This window comes from Oncorhynchus tshawytscha, linkage group LG30 (genome assembly GCF_018296145.1).
Source record: "Oncorhynchus tshawytscha isolate Ot180627B linkage group LG30, Otsh_v2.0, whole genome shotgun sequence".
Taxonomy (NCBI): domain Eukaryota; kingdom Metazoa; phylum Chordata; class Actinopteri; order Salmoniformes; family Salmonidae; genus Oncorhynchus; species Oncorhynchus tshawytscha.
In genome coordinates, this window is record NC_056458.1 from 24,796,539 (window position 1) to 24,816,032 (window position 19,494).

The 19,494-nt window shown below is 44.0% G+C and overlaps 1 protein-coding gene across 1 annotated transcript in view; it reads left to right on the top strand.

The window, feature by feature from the left end:
- The window catches only part of LOC112228534 (phosphoglycerate kinase), a 29,483-nt gene extending 10,538 nt beyond the window's left edge, over positions 1–18,945 (top strand). Inside the window, exons 5-11 of the mRNA XM_024393937.1 lie at positions 7,687–7,790; positions 8,011–8,130; positions 13,347–13,461; positions 14,354–14,533; positions 14,864–15,041; positions 15,321–15,419; positions 18,197–18,945. Coding sequence (XP_024249705.1) covers positions 7,687–7,790; positions 8,011–8,130; positions 13,347–13,461; positions 14,354–14,533; positions 14,864–15,041; positions 15,321–15,419; positions 18,197–18,237 — 837 coding nt within the window. The 3' untranslated portion in view covers positions 18,238–18,945. The remainder of the gene's footprint in view (positions 1–7,686; positions 7,791–8,010; positions 8,131–13,346; positions 13,462–14,353; positions 14,534–14,863; positions 15,042–15,320; positions 15,420–18,196) is intronic.
- Positions 18,946–19,494: the final 549 nt, after the last annotated feature.

A 19,494-nucleotide genomic window follows, 5' to 3' on the forward strand; every position in this document is an offset into this window, starting at 1 on the left:
TGGTATGCAGCCCTCAGAGGGGGCAGAGGAGATAGGGAAAGGGGGCAGCTGTCAACCTTTCACAAGGTCCCCCGTTGGCTGGGTGGTGGCAGGCGACGGAGTAGGTAAGCCTAGATCTTCCCCCTAACCACTGATTCGGGTTCTGCTATTTTTTTATTCACCTTTATGGTTAAGGTTAGGATTGTGGGTAGCATAATCTGATCCCAGGTCTGTGGTTAAGGGCGAATTCTATGATGACCTGGTTGACCTGTTCTTGTGCCAACTCCTGGCATTTTGATGTGACTCCATAGATCAGCCTGGACCTTTCTGTGAAAGTTATGAACTTGGCCTGCTAAAGTACAGTAGGAACTGGATCAAAAGTACATACAGTATATTCACGTGCAGTACCCTGATCATGCAATCATCTCCACTGGCATTACTGTGGTATGTTCACCATCTTATAGATACACTGTATAGAATAGAAGCACCGCTGCAATGCATTATTTTATGTTGGTTACTTTCGTCCGCGTGTGCGCGATTTAACTGGGGGACAATGCATGTGCTGGTGGCTTTGTTGCTCCGTGGGGAACTCATAAAGGCTCTCATATCTTTTCCGTGGGTAAAATCAGTTAAACCTGTCCTGAAGGCTCTCATGTATTGGCTCATTTAAGCCCTAAAATAAATGTGTTCATATGGGCCGAATATTGTATGAAATAAATTAAAATGCTCTGCATTCGTTGCATGCCTTTTAGAATAAATAAAACTGGGTTGGGTGAATAACTTGAAAAATGTCATCCATAAGCCTACTAATTAATACATTAATTAATTAATGAATAAAAAAAACTTTCACATAATAAATTACAAGGTTGAAATAACATTTATTTTTCTTTCAATTTGATCTATGGAATCTAATTATCAATATAATATAAACTAGGCCTTGCCTACTCAAACATCATTGGCTTTAGCCAGGGCTGTGCAGATTAAGTCATTCAGCACAAGGAGTTTTTTAGGATTCGGTTTAGGCTAATTATTAGAAATACTGCACTGCTGTTTGTCGGCAGCACACAATCTTTCAATCAATTGGAGTATTAGGCTATAGTGATAATGGCCTATGTAAAGTCTGTATCAATAGGCTAACAGTTACATTTTTTTATATGAAAAGGAGAGGGAAATATTACTGACCTGCACTGCACACAGGAAAGCATACAGATGACTGAGCTGATTGTCCAGTAGGCTAGGTGTGAATGTTCTGAAAGATCAATCTGAATACGAAACCCACAACCCCTTATGGGGGCCATCAGTGGGACAAAGTTTTGCCGAGTCTATTAGATTGTGTTCATAATGATATGTTAGGCTACGCTGTTAAACCCCTTTTTCATGGGCACACAAATCCAAAGGATTTATGCAATTGCAATATCACGCTTTTTAAAAAACGCTTTTAACCAAGTCACTGAACTTGCGTGATTCTTCAATAGGCTATGCATAGTCTAATATACCTTACTTGTTGGGTGCGCATTTGGTATCCAGCTGTTTAGTTAGGCCTTGTGATATTGTCGACCATCATCAACTGATCCAGGAAATATTATTTTGAAGGAGAGTCAAGTGACAAACCGCTGTTGTGATAAGCCTATAGCACACAATACAAAAACAGCCAGTGCGGGAAAACTGTGTTTGGAAGAATGTCCAGAATATTTTATGTCTCGTTGGGATCCACGTTGGATCCACGTTGGATCCAGTCCAATACCCCTATATGGTGAATTTGAATGATGCAAATAATGATAATATTGAGAGCCCAGTAACAGATGGACTCCGATCCCTTTAATCATAGAGGCTATTGTTACTTTGTCTCTAAAATCACAATGTTTGTTGTCATGCGAGTCTTTTTCTTTAATTGAAAAGATCAAATGTCGGCCTTTTATCATATCATGTTTATTTAATACACTGCTCAAAAAAATAAAGGGAACACTTAAACAACACAATGTAACTCCAAGTCAATCACACTTCTGTGAAATCAAACTGTCCACTTAGGAAGCAACACTGATTGACAATAAATTTCACATGCTGTTGTGCAAATGGAATAGACAACAGGTGGAAATTATAGGCAATTAGCAAGACACACCCAATAAAGGAGTGGTTCTGCAGGTGGTGACCACAGACCACTTCTCAGTTCCTATGCTTCCTGGCTGATGTTTTGGTCACTTTTGAATGCTGGCAGTGCTTTCACTCTAGTGGTAGCATGAGACTGAGTCTACAAACCACACAAGTGGCTCAGGTAGTGCAGCTCATCCAGGATGGCACATCAATGCGAGCTGTGGCAAGAAGGTTTGCTGTGTCTGTCAGTGTAGTGTCCAGAGCATGGAGGCGCTACCAGGAGACAGGCCAGTACATTAGGAGACGTGGAGGAGGCCGTAGGACGGCAACAACCCAGCAGCAGGACCGCTACGTCCGCCTTTATGCAAGGAGGAGCAGGAGGAGCACTGCCAGAGCCCTGCAAAATGACCTCCAGCAGGCCACAAATGTGCATGTGTCTGTTCAAACGGTCAGAAACCGACTCCATGAGGGTGGTATGAGGGCCCAACGTCCACAGGTGGGGGTTGTGCTTACAGCCCAACACCGTGCAGGACGTTTTTCATGTGCTAGAGAACACCAAGATTGGCAAATTCGCCACTGGCGCCCTGTGCTCTTCACAGATGAAAGCAGGTTCACACTGAGCACATGTGACAGATGTGACAGTCTGGAGAAGCCGTGGAGAACGTTCTGCTGCCTGCAACATCCTCCAGCATGACCGGTTTGGCGGTGGGTCAGTCATGGTGTCCCCCTGCCGAGCCCTGCCAAGAGGTGTAGTGCATGACAGAATTCAGAGCGCACATTTGTACACAATGGCTGCAGACATTCATGGATGGATGACGGATCCCCTCACTGTTCTGGCTGCAGGGGGAAGGCAAAGAAGTACTACCTGAAGCTCAAAGGGAGTTCCTTCTAAACTTCCCGAAGAAGCCACCAGGTGCCCAGAGATGGAAAAAGGGTTAATGGAGCTATGGAAAGCTATAAATAACATGATGGATGTGGCGCTAGACACTCACCAAAAGGCCTGGCAAGCAGAACTGGATGCCTTGGCCAGGAGTAGTACTCTACAGTGCATTGTCAGCATGGAGGATGGACATTTACTCACCCAGTCCCATGAGCAAGAAGGGGCTGGGTTTGAGCAAGAAGTCCAAGTTTCTGTCAGCAAACCAGATAATAGGGAAAATGTGCTAACTGCCGAAGCTGAGAAGAGGAAGAAGGCTAAAGAAAGCCTGCTGAAACAAAGAGCAACGGCGATCCGCCAAGCTGGAGAAGTATTGGAAGGGTACTTTGCAGGAGCTGCAAACTTTGAAACGGGTAAATAGAAGAAAATGTGCTCCACACGATGAAGCTAAAGACTTGAAGAGGAGGCTGAAAATGTTTCAAGATCTCCTGTGCAAAACTGAAGAGGAGAAAAAGTGTCTTCGAGAAGAGGTTGATGACCTCAATGAAGAATGCACAGTCCAAGCAAAGTGCATTGAGAACTTGAAATGGGAGAGGAGTGAGCTACAGGCCAAAGTGGAAGAACTGGTGGCAGGTACCCGAGAATCAAGATAAAGAAACCGAGACTGGTGCGTCTTATACTGTTCCTCAAGCTGCCAAACCAGCACATTAATAGATGGTCACAGCCAGACGGACGCCCCACCAGATTTGATCTCCGTGAGTAGCCAGACTGACAGGCTTGATGAATCGCATAAGAAAGATGCGTCTCAACTGCCCATCCCATGCTGATGTTAACCATGATTCATGTGAGTGTGACCCCAGTGCAATGCTGAAGGTCCAGTGCACTCAAGAAGAAGAAGAAGAAGAGTGGTGGTGGGATGCTGAGCGGGAGATGGATTATGAGTGCCAAACGCTGAACTACCAGGGTCCCACTATCTCGGTGAGTGAATCCATTTCATATGGTAATGTTTCTTATGGGAAACATTCAGAACCAGAGATGGCAAATGAAGAGACATGACTGACTAACCACCATGGAAGCGAGTCTCACCTCCCACACCACAATGTTGCAGCTGCCAGCCAGGAGGAGCCCTGGTACCAAAGTCGCCACAACAAAGATGGGCGCTCGGAAAGATTGGACCAAGTTGGGCCACTTCTGTAAACCACCGGTTCATTTGATAAATATACCAGCTTTTGCCTGGTTTTGAACCGTGCCTTATATGCTGCACCTCTGAATTGTCTCGCATCACTATCCTCCTATGTTCCACACCTAGTGACCATTAATACACTTGAATAACTTTGCCATCAGAACAGCCTCAATTCGTAGGGGCGTGGTATTGGCGTGACGTTGCTACCATTAATGCGTTGATGGCTATTCATGGTATACCACGTTCAATTATTACACATTTAAATTAATCATATAACAATTTAAGTAGTAATCTGGGGCACCACTGTAAAAGTTTAACGAGTTACCATTTTCTGAATTAATTATCAGAATATCTCGATATACTATCCGTCATCCATCAATAATTTTCTCCCGTTTCAGTCTCATTCTGAGCGCCGTAATATCCTATAAATCTGCACAAACCCTAGTCACCATGATGAATCGGCGATACACAAATTGGCTCAATTATTTATTTACTAACTAATGAAATAATCACACAGAATTACATACACACACAATAGAGTATACATTGATTACTAACACAATGCAATTAAAAGTCCCTAGTGGACTAACCCGATATGACGGCTGGTTACACAAAGTAACGGGGTGGGGAAAGAGAGCGGGAGAAGGTGAGACAAAGGAGCGCAACTATCGTACATAGAGGTCGACCAATTATGATTATTCAATACCGATACTGATTTATTGGAGGACCAAAAATGCCGATTTTAAATCGGCCGATTTGTTTTTAAATGTATTTACTTGTAATAATGACAATTACAACAATATTGAATGAACATTTATTTTAACTTAATATAATGCATCAATAAAATCAATTTAGCCTCAAGTAAATAATGAAACATGTTCAATTTGGTTTAAATAATGCAAAAACAAAGTGTTGGAGAAGAAAGTAAAAGTGCAATATGTGCCATGTAAGAAAGTTAACGTTTCAGTTCCTTGCTCAGAACATGAGAACATATGAAAACTGGTGGTTCCTTTTAACATGAGTCTTCAATATTCCCAGGTAAGAAGTTTTAGCTTGTAGTTATTATAGGAATTATAGGACTATTTCCCTCTATACCATTTGTATTTAATTAACCTTTGACTATTGGCTGTTCTTATAGGCACTTTAGTATTGCCAGTGTAACAGTATAGCTTCCATCCCTCTCCTCGCTCCTCCCTGGGCTTGAACCAGCAACACAACGTCATCAGCCACCATCGAAGCAGCGTTACCCATGCAGAGCAAGGGGAACAACTACGAGAAGGCTCAAACGAGTGACGTTTGAAACGCTATTAGCGTGCGCTAACTAGCTAGCCATTTCACTTCGGTTACACCAGCCTCATCTCGGGAGTTGATAGGCTTGAAGTCATAAACAGCGCAATGCTTGACGCACAACGAAGAGCTGCTGGCAAAACGCACGAAAGTGCTGTTTGAATGAATGTTTACACGCCTGCTTCTGCCTACCACCGCTCAGTCAGATACTTAGATGCTTGTATGCTCAGTCAGATTATATGCAACGCAGGACACGCTAGATAATATCTAGTAACATCATCAACCATGTGTAGTTAACTAGTGATTGATTGTTTTTTATAAGATACGTTTAATGCTAGCTAGCAACTTACCTTGGCTTACTGCATTCGCGTAACAGGCAGTCTCCTTGTGGAGTGCAATGAGAGAGGCAGGTCGTTATTGCGTTGGACGAGTTAACTGTAAGGTTGACAAGATCGAGCTGACAAGGTGAAAACCTGGTGTACTGCCCCTGAACAAGGCAGTTAACCCACCGTTCCTAGGCCATCATTGAAAGTAAGAATGTGTTCTTAACTGACTTGCCTAGTTAAATAAAGGTTTAATAAAAATGGCAAATCGGTGCCCAAAAATACAGATTTCCGATTGTTATGAAAACGTAAAATCGGCCACAATTAATCGGCCATTCCGATTAATCGGTCGACCTCTAGTACATACGGTTGAATACTACGCTCATGGTAAATATGGATATTTAACATAACAACCGCTCATTTGGGTTTTAGAAATGCAATGTACATATTTACGTATGTACGTCTTTGATCGAGTGATTAACAGATGGCAGTCTGTGAAGAGTAGTTTGACAGAAGTCTCTGGTTGGCCACCAGTCACAATGTACTTAGTAGTTGTGGAAGTGGGCTATCTTTGTTCTAGAAGTGTTCGTTAGACTGAATCCATCAGAGTACCACACAATGGTGGAAGGAAAATGTTCTTCCCCTCTGCAACATGTAGTCTTTATCTTCTTAACTCGAGAGTTTGAGTCTTACAATTTCTGGTCTGGTAGAGTCTAACCCATTCGTGACATCCGGCTCAACACTGTCCGTATACTGGTCTCAATGGTTGATTATTCAGGGTACAGCTAGAACCATTTTACATGCCAGCAGCAACCCGGCAATATACTGGTCTGTAGAGATTTTCTTCTGTTGAAAGTTTGAGTTTCTAACCATTTCGTACCGTTCAGCTCACGCTGTCGGTCACTCTGTTCTAGCACTCGCCTTGGAGGGCGGTTCCATCACGTTGCCCCAATGTCTGTGGTTACTGACTTGGCAAAAGTCTGAAAAATCATTATCCTTTAGAAGGCTAGTCACATTTCATCTTCTCACAAATAGTTTATTTAATCATAAGTTATACAACATTTAGATGTAAACCTGACCCCTTGAACCTGACCATTTTCAGAGATAGTTATTTAGTTATACCGTCCTAAACAATATCACAAAGCAATAACTGATTTGATAGGATTCTTGTCCCACCAACCATTTCCCACATTATTTACGTTAGAAATATTGTTTCAATGTACAACCTTTTTATATTACAGTACTGCATAGTCTCTCTCTGTTGTAACAATGTGATTTTTAACTTCCATTTCTGCAGAGTGGGAGAGAGAGTACTTGCAAGGTATTTATGACCGTCATAAAACTGGCCAACTCCCCCAGGAGAGGGGGGGGTTTGAAACCTTTGGTTAGCCTGCACCTTTGATCTCCATCCAGGAGGCCAAGTCATGACAGTATTCTACAAAGTGTCAAGTGTTCCACAGGGATGCTGGCCCATGTTGACTCCAATGGTTCCCACAGTTGTCAAGTTGGCTGGATGTCCTTTGGGTGGTGGACCGTAGTTGATACACACACGGGAAACTGAGCGTGTGAAACCAAGCAGTGTTGCTTTTCTTGACACACTCAAACCGGTGCGTTGAATGGCACACTTACACCATCCATGTCTCGGTTTGTCTCAAGGCATAAATATCCTTCTTTTCAACGGTCTCCTCCCCTTCATCTACACTGATTGAAGGCAATTTAACAGGTGACCTCAATAAGGGACTGTAGCTTTCACCTGGATTTACCTTTGTCAGTCTGTTATGGAAAGAGCAGTTTTGTAGGCATTGATACCATCTATATGAATAAATGAGGCCTCTGTATACCGCACAATGGGTCGTACAGCTCTCTATTCTAGCTGTAATAGAGCCTGTTGGTTGTAACCCGAGCCCTCTGTAACAATGTGTTCTATCCTCTCTCCTTTCTCCTAGACCAAAGCAACCCAGGAGCAGATTGATTCCTTCAGAGCCTCTCTGTCTAAACTGGGAGATGTCTACGTCAATGATGCCTTTGGCACAGCACACAGAGCCCACAGGTAGGTTCACTGGCCACTACTGTGGAGTGATGATTATTGTCCTTCAAAATAATAATTTCTGTCAAATCACTTATTGCCACTCCGTGTCTCCTTTCCTTAATCTTATTCTCTTCTTTCTACCTCTCTTACAATTTTTTTCTGTCTCCTTGCTTCTCCTTCTCACACTGCTTTTCCTCTCCCTTTCGCCCCTTCCCCGCATACCTGCCTCTCCCTCCCCCAGCTCCATGGTTGGAGTGAACCTGTCCCAGAAGGCTGCAGGTTTCCTGATGAAGAAGGAGCTGGACTACTTTGCCATGGCTCTGGAGAAACCAGCCAGGCCCTTTCTGGCCATTCTCGGAGGGTAAGTAACTGGTCCACGGCTCTGGTTATGGATGGGGCTGGGAGAGCTCATCGGTGATCAATTAGGAATAAAGTACCCAGAGGCCTGCATCTGCTTCTCTGGTATCACTCTATTGAGCACTGGCTCTTCAACTAGCAGCACAGAAAAACACCCATGTTTTATATCAATTTTATTTGTGGAGTGTTCTTTGTTACAACTATGAAACAGAAAGAGAATGTATTACAACACGGTGACAGCTTTTTATAATGATACCCCAACCACCAAGACGCATGGTCAGCAAGATGCACGGTCTAATGAAAACATCAGTAGCCTAAAATCTCTATAAGCGCCAAGTGTGCTTGATAAATAGTGAAAATCAGCACAAAAGCAATAATGGCATTATAATGAATGTGTCGATATGACAGCAGTCAGCCTATTATTTATACGTTGGATACCATGACGAATTGACAAATGTCTGTTTCTTTGTCATCAAAATGGAGGTAACACATGATCTCTCTGAAGCGATCCCGTGACATGGTTTCTCTAAAGAAAAGTATCCCATAGATGTCTGACCAGAAGCTCTCCATATAGATGCTCTTTACACCGAATGCTCCACGGACACACAGGATTGAAATGAATACTTCCAGCTCATCAACAGTCTGATCCCAGTTAGTGTCTCCTTGCTCCGTGTGCGCCTTAGCCACAGTACAGTCCCTGAATGCTGTAGCATGCCCATGTCACATAATCAACGTCAGATGGTGAGTGCATTGCTGATGATGTTTTTTGCTTGAGATGTAGGACCTGCGCTCTTAGTGATGAGATTTTGTGCTGATAATCGACCTATAGCGTTGTCACCGGCTTGTTCTATGTAAACGGTGCTGTCCCTTTCTCGCTCCTGTCTCACTGTTTCATTTGGTAGTGGCACGGGCACATGCTTAGTCTGTACCGTTCTGCCTTTTTTGAGCTTAGGCCTCTGTGTTATTCAGGCTGAGGCTCAGAATCTGAAGAATAATCATCAGCGATGTCAAGATTCATTTCTTCCCTGAGTCGTGTTCATTCAGATCTTGTAGCAGCCATAACGCAGTATGTGCATCCATTTCGTCTTGGTCTTCTTGACATTTTAAATGATTCACTCTCACTGTGTATTCCAAGTAGGCCAGAGTAGACTGATAAAACTGCTTGGATTTGAAGGACTGATATAGGGTACACAGCATTTTGAGATAATAATTAGAATATACCAACACAATTGGTGATTACATCATTCATCATCTGCTTTCCCTCCCTCATCAACTCACCCATTCTCCCCCTTTCTCCCCTTCACGCTTTACTTCATTTATTTAATCTGTTATAGGTGTGAAATTAGTTTAGGTTCAGTTTTGAGGCAATGATCAGGGTGATGTATCAACTGGGCACGGCACATTCCACGATGAGGAGAAGGAGCGGAGCAGGTCCTACTGTCAGGAGGGACAATGGGGAAAACCATTCAAAAAAGGACGTGCCTTCATAAAACTGTTTAACTAATATTAAAGAAGTTGATGTATTGCTTGCCTGAGGAAAAGTACCTCATTATAAGCTGTAGACCACACTACCAAAAGTTGTCATCTATATTATTCGTAGCCATCTATTTATCACCACAAACCAATGCTGGCACAAAGACAGCACTCAACAAGCTGTATAAGACCATAAGCAAACAAGAAAATTGTCATCCAGAAGCTGCGCTCCTAGTGGCCGGGGATTTTAATGTCGGCAAACTTAAATCTGTTTTACCGAATTTCTAACAGCATGTCATATGCAACCAGAGGGGAAAAAACTCTAGACCACCTTTACTCCACACACAAAGACGTATACAAAGCTCGCCCTCCATTTGGGAAATCGGACCATAATTCTATCGTCCCGATTCCTGCTTACAAGCAAAAACTAAAGCAGGAAGTACCAGTGACTCTCTCAATACAGAAGTGGTCAGATGACGCGGATGCTACGCTACAGGACTGTTTTGCTAGCACAGACTGGAATATGTTCCGGGATTCATTGAGGAGTATACCACATCAGTCACCGGCTTCATCAATAAGTGCATCGACATTGTTCTCTCCACAGTGACCATATGTACATATCCCAACCAGAAGCCATAGATTACAGGCAACATCCACACCGAGCTAAAGGCTAGAGCTGTCGCTTTCAAAGAGCGGGACACTAATCCAGACGCTTATAAGTCCCACTACGCCCTCAGACGAACCATCAAACCGGCAACGCGTCAATACAGGACTAAGATTGAATCCTACTGCACCGGCTCTGACGCTCATCGCATGTGGCAGGACTGATCGGAAAAGACAGGCCGAACAGGCCCCCATTAACATTGGCGGGGCTGTAGTGGAGCGGGTCGAAAGGTTGAAGTTAATTGGTGTCCACATCACCAACAAACTATCATGGTCAAACACACCAAGACAGTTGTGAAGAGGGCACCACAACACCTTTTCCCCGCAGGAGACTGAAAAGATTTGGCATGATCGTCAAAAAGTTCTACAGCTGCACCATCGAGAGCATCCTGACCGGTTGCATCAGCGCCTGGTATGGCAACTGCTCGGCATCTGACCGTAAAGTCCTACAGAGGGTAGTGCGTACAGCCCAGTACATCACTGGGGCCAAGCTTCCTGCCATCCAGGACTTATATGCTAGGCGGTGTCAGAGGGAGGCCCAATAGATTGTCAGACTCCAGTCACCCAAGTCAGATTATTTTCTCTGCTACCTCACTGCTGCTACTCGCTTTTTATTATCTACGCATAGTCACTCTACCTCTACCTCCATGTACAAATTACCTCGACTAACCTGTACCCCCGCACGTTGGCTCGGTACCGTTACCTCCTGTATATAGCCTTGTTAATATTTACTAAATATATATACAATGGGGCAAAAAAGTATTTAGTCAGCCACCAATTGTGCAAATTCTTCCAATTAAAAAGATGAGAGACGCCTGTAATTTATCATAGGTACACTTCAACTATGACAGACAAAATTAGGGAAAAAAATCCAGAAAATCGCATTGTAGGATTTTTAATGAATTTAATTTCAAATTATGGTGGAAAATAAGTATTTGGTCACCTACAAACAAGCAAGATTTCTGGCTCTCACAGACCTGTAACTTCTTCTTTAAGAGGCTCCTCTGTCCTCCACTCGTTACCTGTATTAATGGCACCTGTTTGAACTCGTTATCAGTATAAAAGACACCTGTCCACAACCTCAAACAGTCACACTCCAAACTCCACTATGGCCAAGACCAAAGAGCTGTCAAAGGACACCAGAAACAAAATTGTAGACCTGCACCAGGCTGGGAAGACTGAATCTGCAATAGGTAAGCAGCTTGGTTTGAAGAAATCAACTGTGGGAGCAATTATTAGGAAATGGAAGACATACAAGACCACTGATAATCTCCCTCGATCTGGGGCTCCAAGCAAGATCTCACCCCGTGGGTTCAAAATGATCACAAGAACGGTGAGCAAAAATCCCAGAACCACACGGAGCGACCTAGTGAATGACCTGCAGAGAGCTGGGACCAAAGTAACAAAGCCTACCATCAGTAACACACTACGCCACCAGGGACTCAAATCCTGCAGCGCCAGACATGTCCCCCTGCTTAAACCAGTACATGTCCAGGCCTGTCTGAAGTTTGCTAGAGAGCATTTGGATGATCCATAAGAAGAATTGGCATTGAAGATGAAACGTGGCTGGGTCTTTCAGCATGACAATGATCCCAAACACACCGCCCGGGCAACAAAGGAGTGGCTTTGTAAGAAGCATTTCAAGGTCCTGGAGTGGCCTAGCCAGTCTCCAGATCTCAACCCCATAGAAAATCTTTGGAGGGAGTTGAAAGTCCGTGTTGCCCAGCAACAGCCCCAAAACATCACTGCTCTAGAGGAGCTCTGCATGGAGGAATGGGCCAAAATACCCGCAACAGTGTGTGAAAACCTTGTGAAGACTTACAGAAAACGTTTGACCTCTGTCATTGCCAACAAAGGGTATATAACAAAGTATTGAGAAACTTTTGTTATTGATCAAATACTTATTTTCCACCATATGTGCATCAAATTTGATTTGAACTCCAATTCTGTTTGTGATGTTAAGATTCTAACAATGGCAGTGTGTTCTATAGACTTATTTAGGAAAGGTCAAGGACAGAGGGGGTCAGGACTTAAAAAATGGCTATTATTAAAACAATTACCTTCACGAGCAGTCAAAATGACTGCTTTAGCTAGAGTTTAGTGTTAAAGGAGAATTCCACTCAAAAACTATCTTTTGGTATTTGTTTCATTAGTCTGTTGTTGATATAGTCCCAAAATGTTTTGAATGTTGACAATCAAGATTTCCAGATGTAGATCTTTTGAAATAAAGCCAGTATTTGCAATCATAGGATGCTAAATGCATCCTACCTTCTGTATTTTGAAAGATGATTGTCTTAAACTTGATTGCTGACATGAAAAATATTTAGCATATGTCAACAATGGACTAGTTTATTTTAAGTTTGTTTGTAATACTTCAATCTGTGTGACAGTACTCTACTTATGCATTCTAGTCTTCCCTTATAACTGGCCACTTTACAGCCTTGCACAGTGGGAAAGTTGAGCCACACACACAGCTAGCTACCGTTGGAAACATGTCGAAATTGTCCAGTGTCGGAGTCCATTTCAGCCAGGCATTGTGCAACCGCTATATCCAATCCGGTTCTCTCACTGCTGCAGTTCAGCTTTTTGGCCCTCTGCCACTGACGAAGTACATTTGATGTGAATTGGCTAATAAATAGGCCACACGACAATGCATGAAAGGTGGTAGGATTTAGTTCTAAATTCATTAAACAACAAACAAATAATGTAACGCCAAAAAAAATGACTATCTTCCTCAACTAGAAACCTTTCTGTAACTGAGTTTTACCATGTGTGTTTATAACTACGCTTACACTGCATTATGACTACGGGGCGTCGGGTAGCCTTGTGGTTAGCGTCGGACTAGTAACCGAAAGGTCGTTCTGCCCCAGAACAAGGCAGTTAACCCACTGTTCCTAGACCGTCATTGAAAATAAGAATTTGTTCTTAACTGACTTGCCTAGTTACAATTTTTTATTTTTTTTACCTTTATTTAACAGTGTGTTTTATAATGGATTATAGATGTGGGATTCAAATAAATGAGCTTCATATCATTGTTTTACTATGTTTACCAGTATTTTCATAGTTTCTTTCTGTTGTGTGCAGAGCCAAGGTCAAGGACAAGATTCAACTGATCAACAACATGTTGGACCAGGTCAATGAGATGATCATCGGTGGTGGCATGGCCTTCACCTTCCTCAATGTCCTCAACAACATGGAGGTGAGGACAGGGGGGGAGATGATACTTTGTTTAAGGGAGACACTGGAGGGGAGAAGAGTGGAAGAAATGGAGAGGAGGATTCTGCCCCTTTTTTTGGCCAATTGTGTTTCTATCATAATTTTAACCTCTTTGATTGAATGTAACTCGGAACTCACTCATGCCCCAGCACAATCTAGTTAAATCTGGGGTCACAATAGCTTTCAGAAATATGCATTTAAAAAATGCAGACCATCAAAAACATCTGATTTGTCAACCATTTCACCGACTTTTTATATTGAACGTTTTTTTTCTTCAATAGAGTAATAAGGGGCATGCAACTATAGTTTCACAAAATACGTTAGTACAACACATTCGGCAGAATATTGTTTTCATTAGAGGTGCAACGCTATTTGGCTTACAATGAAAAAGCAAGGTATTTTTTTAAATGATGTATGGCCATCAAATTTGTAATGTTTATCATAGAAAGAATTTTGCCAGCTACATTTCCTAATGTTTTGTTTGAAGTTAATCTTGCATTTTAACTTGATACCAGAGGGAAAGTACTGGAGAAAAGTAGCCTACACATCAGTCAGAGCGCTGTCTGGTGATCCAATGAGGAGAGAAAATGTATTGCAACTGAAGCAGGAAGTTACTCCTTCACTCCTACTCCTTGTATGATCTGGAGCGAACCCTGACTGAAGCTGAGCACAATTTCAACAAGAAACATTTTAGATCTGCGTTTTAAAATGCAGCAAGAGAAGAAAAAAAAAGTTGTCTTTCCTTTTCTGTGTGGAAAAATACAGAATCCTTTTAATGTGACCCCTAGTTAAATATGTTCAATGATTGACTGTGGTGTATATCATGGTGGTTGTAGTTAAAATGTAAAAATGAGTGATCCTCTCTTCCCTGGCAGATCGGCACCTCCCTGTATGATGAGGAGGGCGCCAAGATCGTCAAAGAGCTGATGGCCAAGGCTGAGAAGAACAATGTCAAGATCAACCTACCCGTTGACTTCATCACCGCCGAGAAGTTTGACGAGCATGCCCAGACTGGCAACGCCACTGTGGCTGCTGGCATCCCCGCAGGCTGGATGGTGAGGAGAGGAGGAGAGCAACCTGGGTCATGTTCATAAGGGCATGCAATGGAAAACATTTTGAAACAGAAAACTAAAACGAGCTTTGGACAAGTCCAGGGAAGTCCCTCCAAGTTGGTACCTAATGAACACAACCCTGATTGGGTTTTATTGTCTTCTTGAGGGGTGGTCATGGGAATTTTCCTTAGTTATTGTGCTAGCTAGCAATTTGATATACTGTATCACTTTCATAGTGAAATAAAATATAGGATGGTTTTATGTAGATATTGTAGATCAATACGTAAAACTGGGGTTGAGCTCTGTGTCCCTCGCTCCCTCTGTTCTCCCCAGGGTCTGGACTGTGGACCCGAGAGCAACAAGCTCTTTGCAGAGGCTGTAGGCAGAGCCAAGCAGATTGTGTGGAACGGCCCCGTGGGTGTGTTTGAGTTTGAGAACTTCGCCAAAGGAACCAAGAGCCTGATGGACAAAGTGGTGGAGGTCACCAACTCAGGCTGCGTCACAATCATCGGTAAGACCCTCTACCACTGTTTGCACAATTACCGTGAAGCACGTCTTTCCCCAGGCACCTGAGACAATGTTTGCAAATAAATACATGTATACATTTATGCTTGCTCTGCCGTTTTGATTGGAAGTTTTTCTTCATCCACTCTTTATCATTCTCACCATTAGATGGCGCCAAATACCAACACCCTTTCTTCCTCACATCTATAGTAGTGAATGATCACTATCACAGTGAAGGGTCTGTATGACCTTAATTTTAACCCCATGTTGTCTTGTTGATGCCCAGGCGGAGGTGACACAGCTACCTGCTGCGCCAAATGGGGCACAGAGGATAAGGTCAGCCATGTCAGCACAGGAGGCGGAGCCAGTCTGGAGCTTCTGGAGGGTGAGTGACGTCACCACGGTCTCATCCGGACTTTTGACCTATGTCCAGTTCAAAATCAACCCCCTAACCGCTGCCCCATGACACTATGTAGTTTCTTCCCTATTGCTTACACACATTAAGTTGTTTTAAGATCTGCAAGGTGGCATCATGTAGTGTCTGTAAGTAGATGCAACAGCAGACTAGCAACAAATGACTGCATTTCTGTATGGTAGTTCCCTTTCAATCAGTTAACTGCGGTACAACATACTATAGGGAGTTGCACTTTTGCGTCTTCGGTTGAAGGATCTACAATCACGCTTGACAAGGCAAATTAAATCCGCGCCTCACTGGAAGCCTCGCTTTCCACAGGTGATAAGCGTGAGGCTCAGATTCATTTCTTCAATTATTCTGCTCTTCACCTTAGTATGAAAAGAAACGATTCGCACTACTAAAGCAAACAATTGGAATCTGGATTTCGTTGACGAATGGACAACAGCCTGGTCCAACCCGCATTCAGCTAAGCTGATACTACATGGGTGTGCCCCCTTCATGGACCTGGAGGGGACAGGGCTGATGCACACTCCTCCAGTGGATGGCAAGCTAGCCGGCTACCTAGCACCGTTTGCTAACAAGAATGTGGATCATGCGAATCCTACACTCCTGAACAAGCACTGTCACTTTTTGGCTGCTCAGCTGGGTGACGTTTTATTGTCCAGAGAGGCTGGTTAGGGTGCACATGTAGTTTTTGGCAGTTCCTCCGCCTACTGGGTATAATGGCTTCTATCATAGTGGTCATTCTCCTTGGATTATTATTGGTGTAGCCGTTCTATGCTGGGTGCTAGCAACACGACTGGATGCATCTCGCCACCTAAACCAGTCGATTTGGGTGTCCCCGACATGCCTTCGGGCACTAGCCCAGTGGAAAGAACCCCGTCTAATGGGCCAGGTGTTATCCCGCAAGATGGCCATGACTCGTCCCCCCCAAGGGTGGGGAGCGCTGTGCGAGGATTACTCAATTTGGGGAGTATGGACAGTGTCAGAGAGCCCGACATATCAATTACCTGGAACTTCTGACCGTGTCCTTAGCGCTCAGGCACCTCCCGTTTGTCAGCAAGCATATGCTGGTCAGATCCAACCACATGGCGATGGTGGTATACAGTAGATCAACAGGCAGGGGGGGACTCAGTCCATCGCCTGCTCCCTGTAGCTGTGGAGCAGTGTGCATTTGCTCTCACTTCGGGTGATGCATGTTCTCATTTGCCTCAACTCGGGTGCGGATCTGCTATCCAGGGTGGCCCTCAACATCAAAATGGGGGCTACACCAGTGGCCTCTGACCCTCCTTTACACATTTCTGCCAGTGGTTCTGATTCAGCCCATGTGCAGAGTGATCCAGGAGGGCTTCATTCACTCATTATTTTGACTGCCCGTTGGCCCAGGCAGCCTTGTTTCACAAAGATCATTGTCCCAGGTGCATTGGCAGGTTTGACACGTGAGGCCAGAGATTTGGTTCCTATGGGCCTGGCCCCTGAAAAGAACAATCTGATGGCTAGAGGCTTACCTTAAAATGTTATTGCTACCATTCCGTCTGCAAGTGCGCCCTCCACAAGAGGGCTATATGCATACAAGTGGAAAGCGTTTGAGCTCTGGTGCCGAAAGAAAGGGCTTGTTCTTTTTCAGTGGTCTGTGAGGGACATCCTTATGTTCCTACAGGAGCTTTTTCGAGCAGGGGTGGGGCCTTCTCCACGTTTAGAAGTGTACATGGCCGCAATCTCAACATGTCGTGTGGGAATTGGCAGAGCCTCGGCTAAACATGTTGGGGACCTCCACGCATTATCTGTACACCCTTCCTGTATTCAGTTAGGCCCAGGTGACTAAGGTGACCTTTGCCCCAAAAGTCAGGTCCTTAGCTTTTGAGCCATTGACCTTTTCACCACCACATTTTTCTTCTGAGGAGCAACAGAGGTTACTTGCCCTATGTCCGGTGCTAGCTTTACGCATGTACATTGAACGGACACGGGATATCCGGTTATGTGACCAACTTTTTGTCTGTTTTGCTAATCCAGCTCAAGGCAGGATGCTCTCCAAGCAGCATCTCTCTCACTGGACTGTGGAGGCCATCTCCTACGCGTCCCCTCCGCCAGGCAGCTGACCGCGTCTTGACCATTGACTATAGGAGGGTTGACTATAGGAGATATTTGTGCTGCAGCAAGTTGGGCATCACCACACACTTGTGAGGTATTATCGCTAGGATGTCACTGCTCTCAGTGTAGCCCACAGTGTGCTTAATGCTGGGACAGAGGAAAGTCACTAGGCAGTGCTCCGAGTGCGCAATACCCAGACTGCCGCATCTGACAGGGTCAGGTCTTGGTGGTCTGCCATTAGCAGTTTCATTTAGTATCCATTGGGGCTGGCTTTGGGTTTGATTATATTTCCCCATATTATGTTCTTCCGAAGTTGACTGCCTAAAAGGGAATGTAATGTTATTACTATAACTACTGTTCCTTGAAGGAGGGAAATGAAGTACAACACCTGTTTGGCCCAGTGCTGCCTGTTCCTGGGCTGGGTAAAGACCTGTATTAAATTTGAATGAATGAATCTGAACCTCACGCTTATCACCTGTGGAAGGCGGGGCTTCCAGCGCAGCACTGATTTTCATTGGCCTTGTCAGGTATGATTGTAGATACTTCAACCGAAGTCGCAAGAGTGCGAATCCCCATAGCGTGTTGTACCTCATTTCCCTCTTTCAGGGAACAGTAGTGCGGTGACCATATTGTATGTCCTTCCTCTCTGCCCACAGGTAAAGTGTTGCCCGGTGTAGATGCCCTCAGCAGCGCCTAAGCCCCATCACCTAGGAGAGGTGGGAGTGAAGACAAACACACCCGCCAGAGTTTGGACACCCACCCAGCCCCAAGGCAAAGTGCTCCCTAAGTTTCCCACCCTGCGCTTGTCTAGCACCAGCCCTGCTCTCTAGTCTACTACTGTACAGACTGCTGACACAAACTGCAATATCTCTCTCGCTCCTACACGTGCCCAACATCTGCCATTAGCAGTTTCCACACTGAGGAAGTGGAGGTGTTCTCAGCAGAAACCACCCTCACTCCCTCATATGCACTTATGTTCCTTCAAGCTGTGTTTTTCAGAGACCAGTCAACTGCAGCTACAACTGTTGTCATCATACAGAAATGTGGGAATTTGTCATCTGTATCGCCTCTGTAAAAGAGTGCTTGCTTGTGTTTGTTTGTATTACTCTTGTATAGCCAGCCAGCCCAGGAAGTTTTATAACCCTTCAAGCGTAAAAATGTGCTGTAACTCTATCTAGACCATTATATTTGTTTTCACACAAATGTCTCTGTGTCAGTTGCCCCCATTGTCTCAACCATGTTTCTCCCCCCTGTTATGTCATCCATCCTATGATCCTGTGGCTTGTAAGATGGTTGTTACCCAGTGGTGGTTTCAGGGGTCGAGCAACTGCAAATCATGTGACCTGAACAGACACTCACAGAATAAAACAGTTGGTGTAAAATAAAAAAAGTGACTTTATTTGTACTTCAGTGTCATTCATTTTTAATTTCGTAAACTAAAAGTGACTAAAATATTTGTCAAACCTATTTTTCAGTGGCAATTGACGAGACTATAGCTGACTAAATAATAGAACCAGAAAAAAAATTGAAGTAAAGGAAAAAATATATTTTCAGACTACTAAAACGAGGTGAATATTTGACTAAAATATGACTACTAAGAGGACTGTACAAAAGATTATGATTTGAGAGATTTTCAGTGATGAGCACACTTAATACAGTTCAGCAGTGGGGAGGATGCGGCACACACAGCCTGCATCAGCTGGTGAGCTGTAGGGGAGCAAGCAATGAGCATGGGCAGACAGGCTCCGCCTCCTCTCATAAACATTGTGCAAGCGGTTTTTGCTTCCCCATAGCTAACCAGTCACCACCAGCCTTCTAGTTAGATACCCCTTGCCTGGTTAATAAACACAAGCGGCTTTACGAAATTTAAAACAATAGCAGCATTGAGTTTATAGTGAAACAGTTGTCTAGCTAATGTGTCCCTGAACAAAGGGGGGTCAAAATCAAAAGTAAC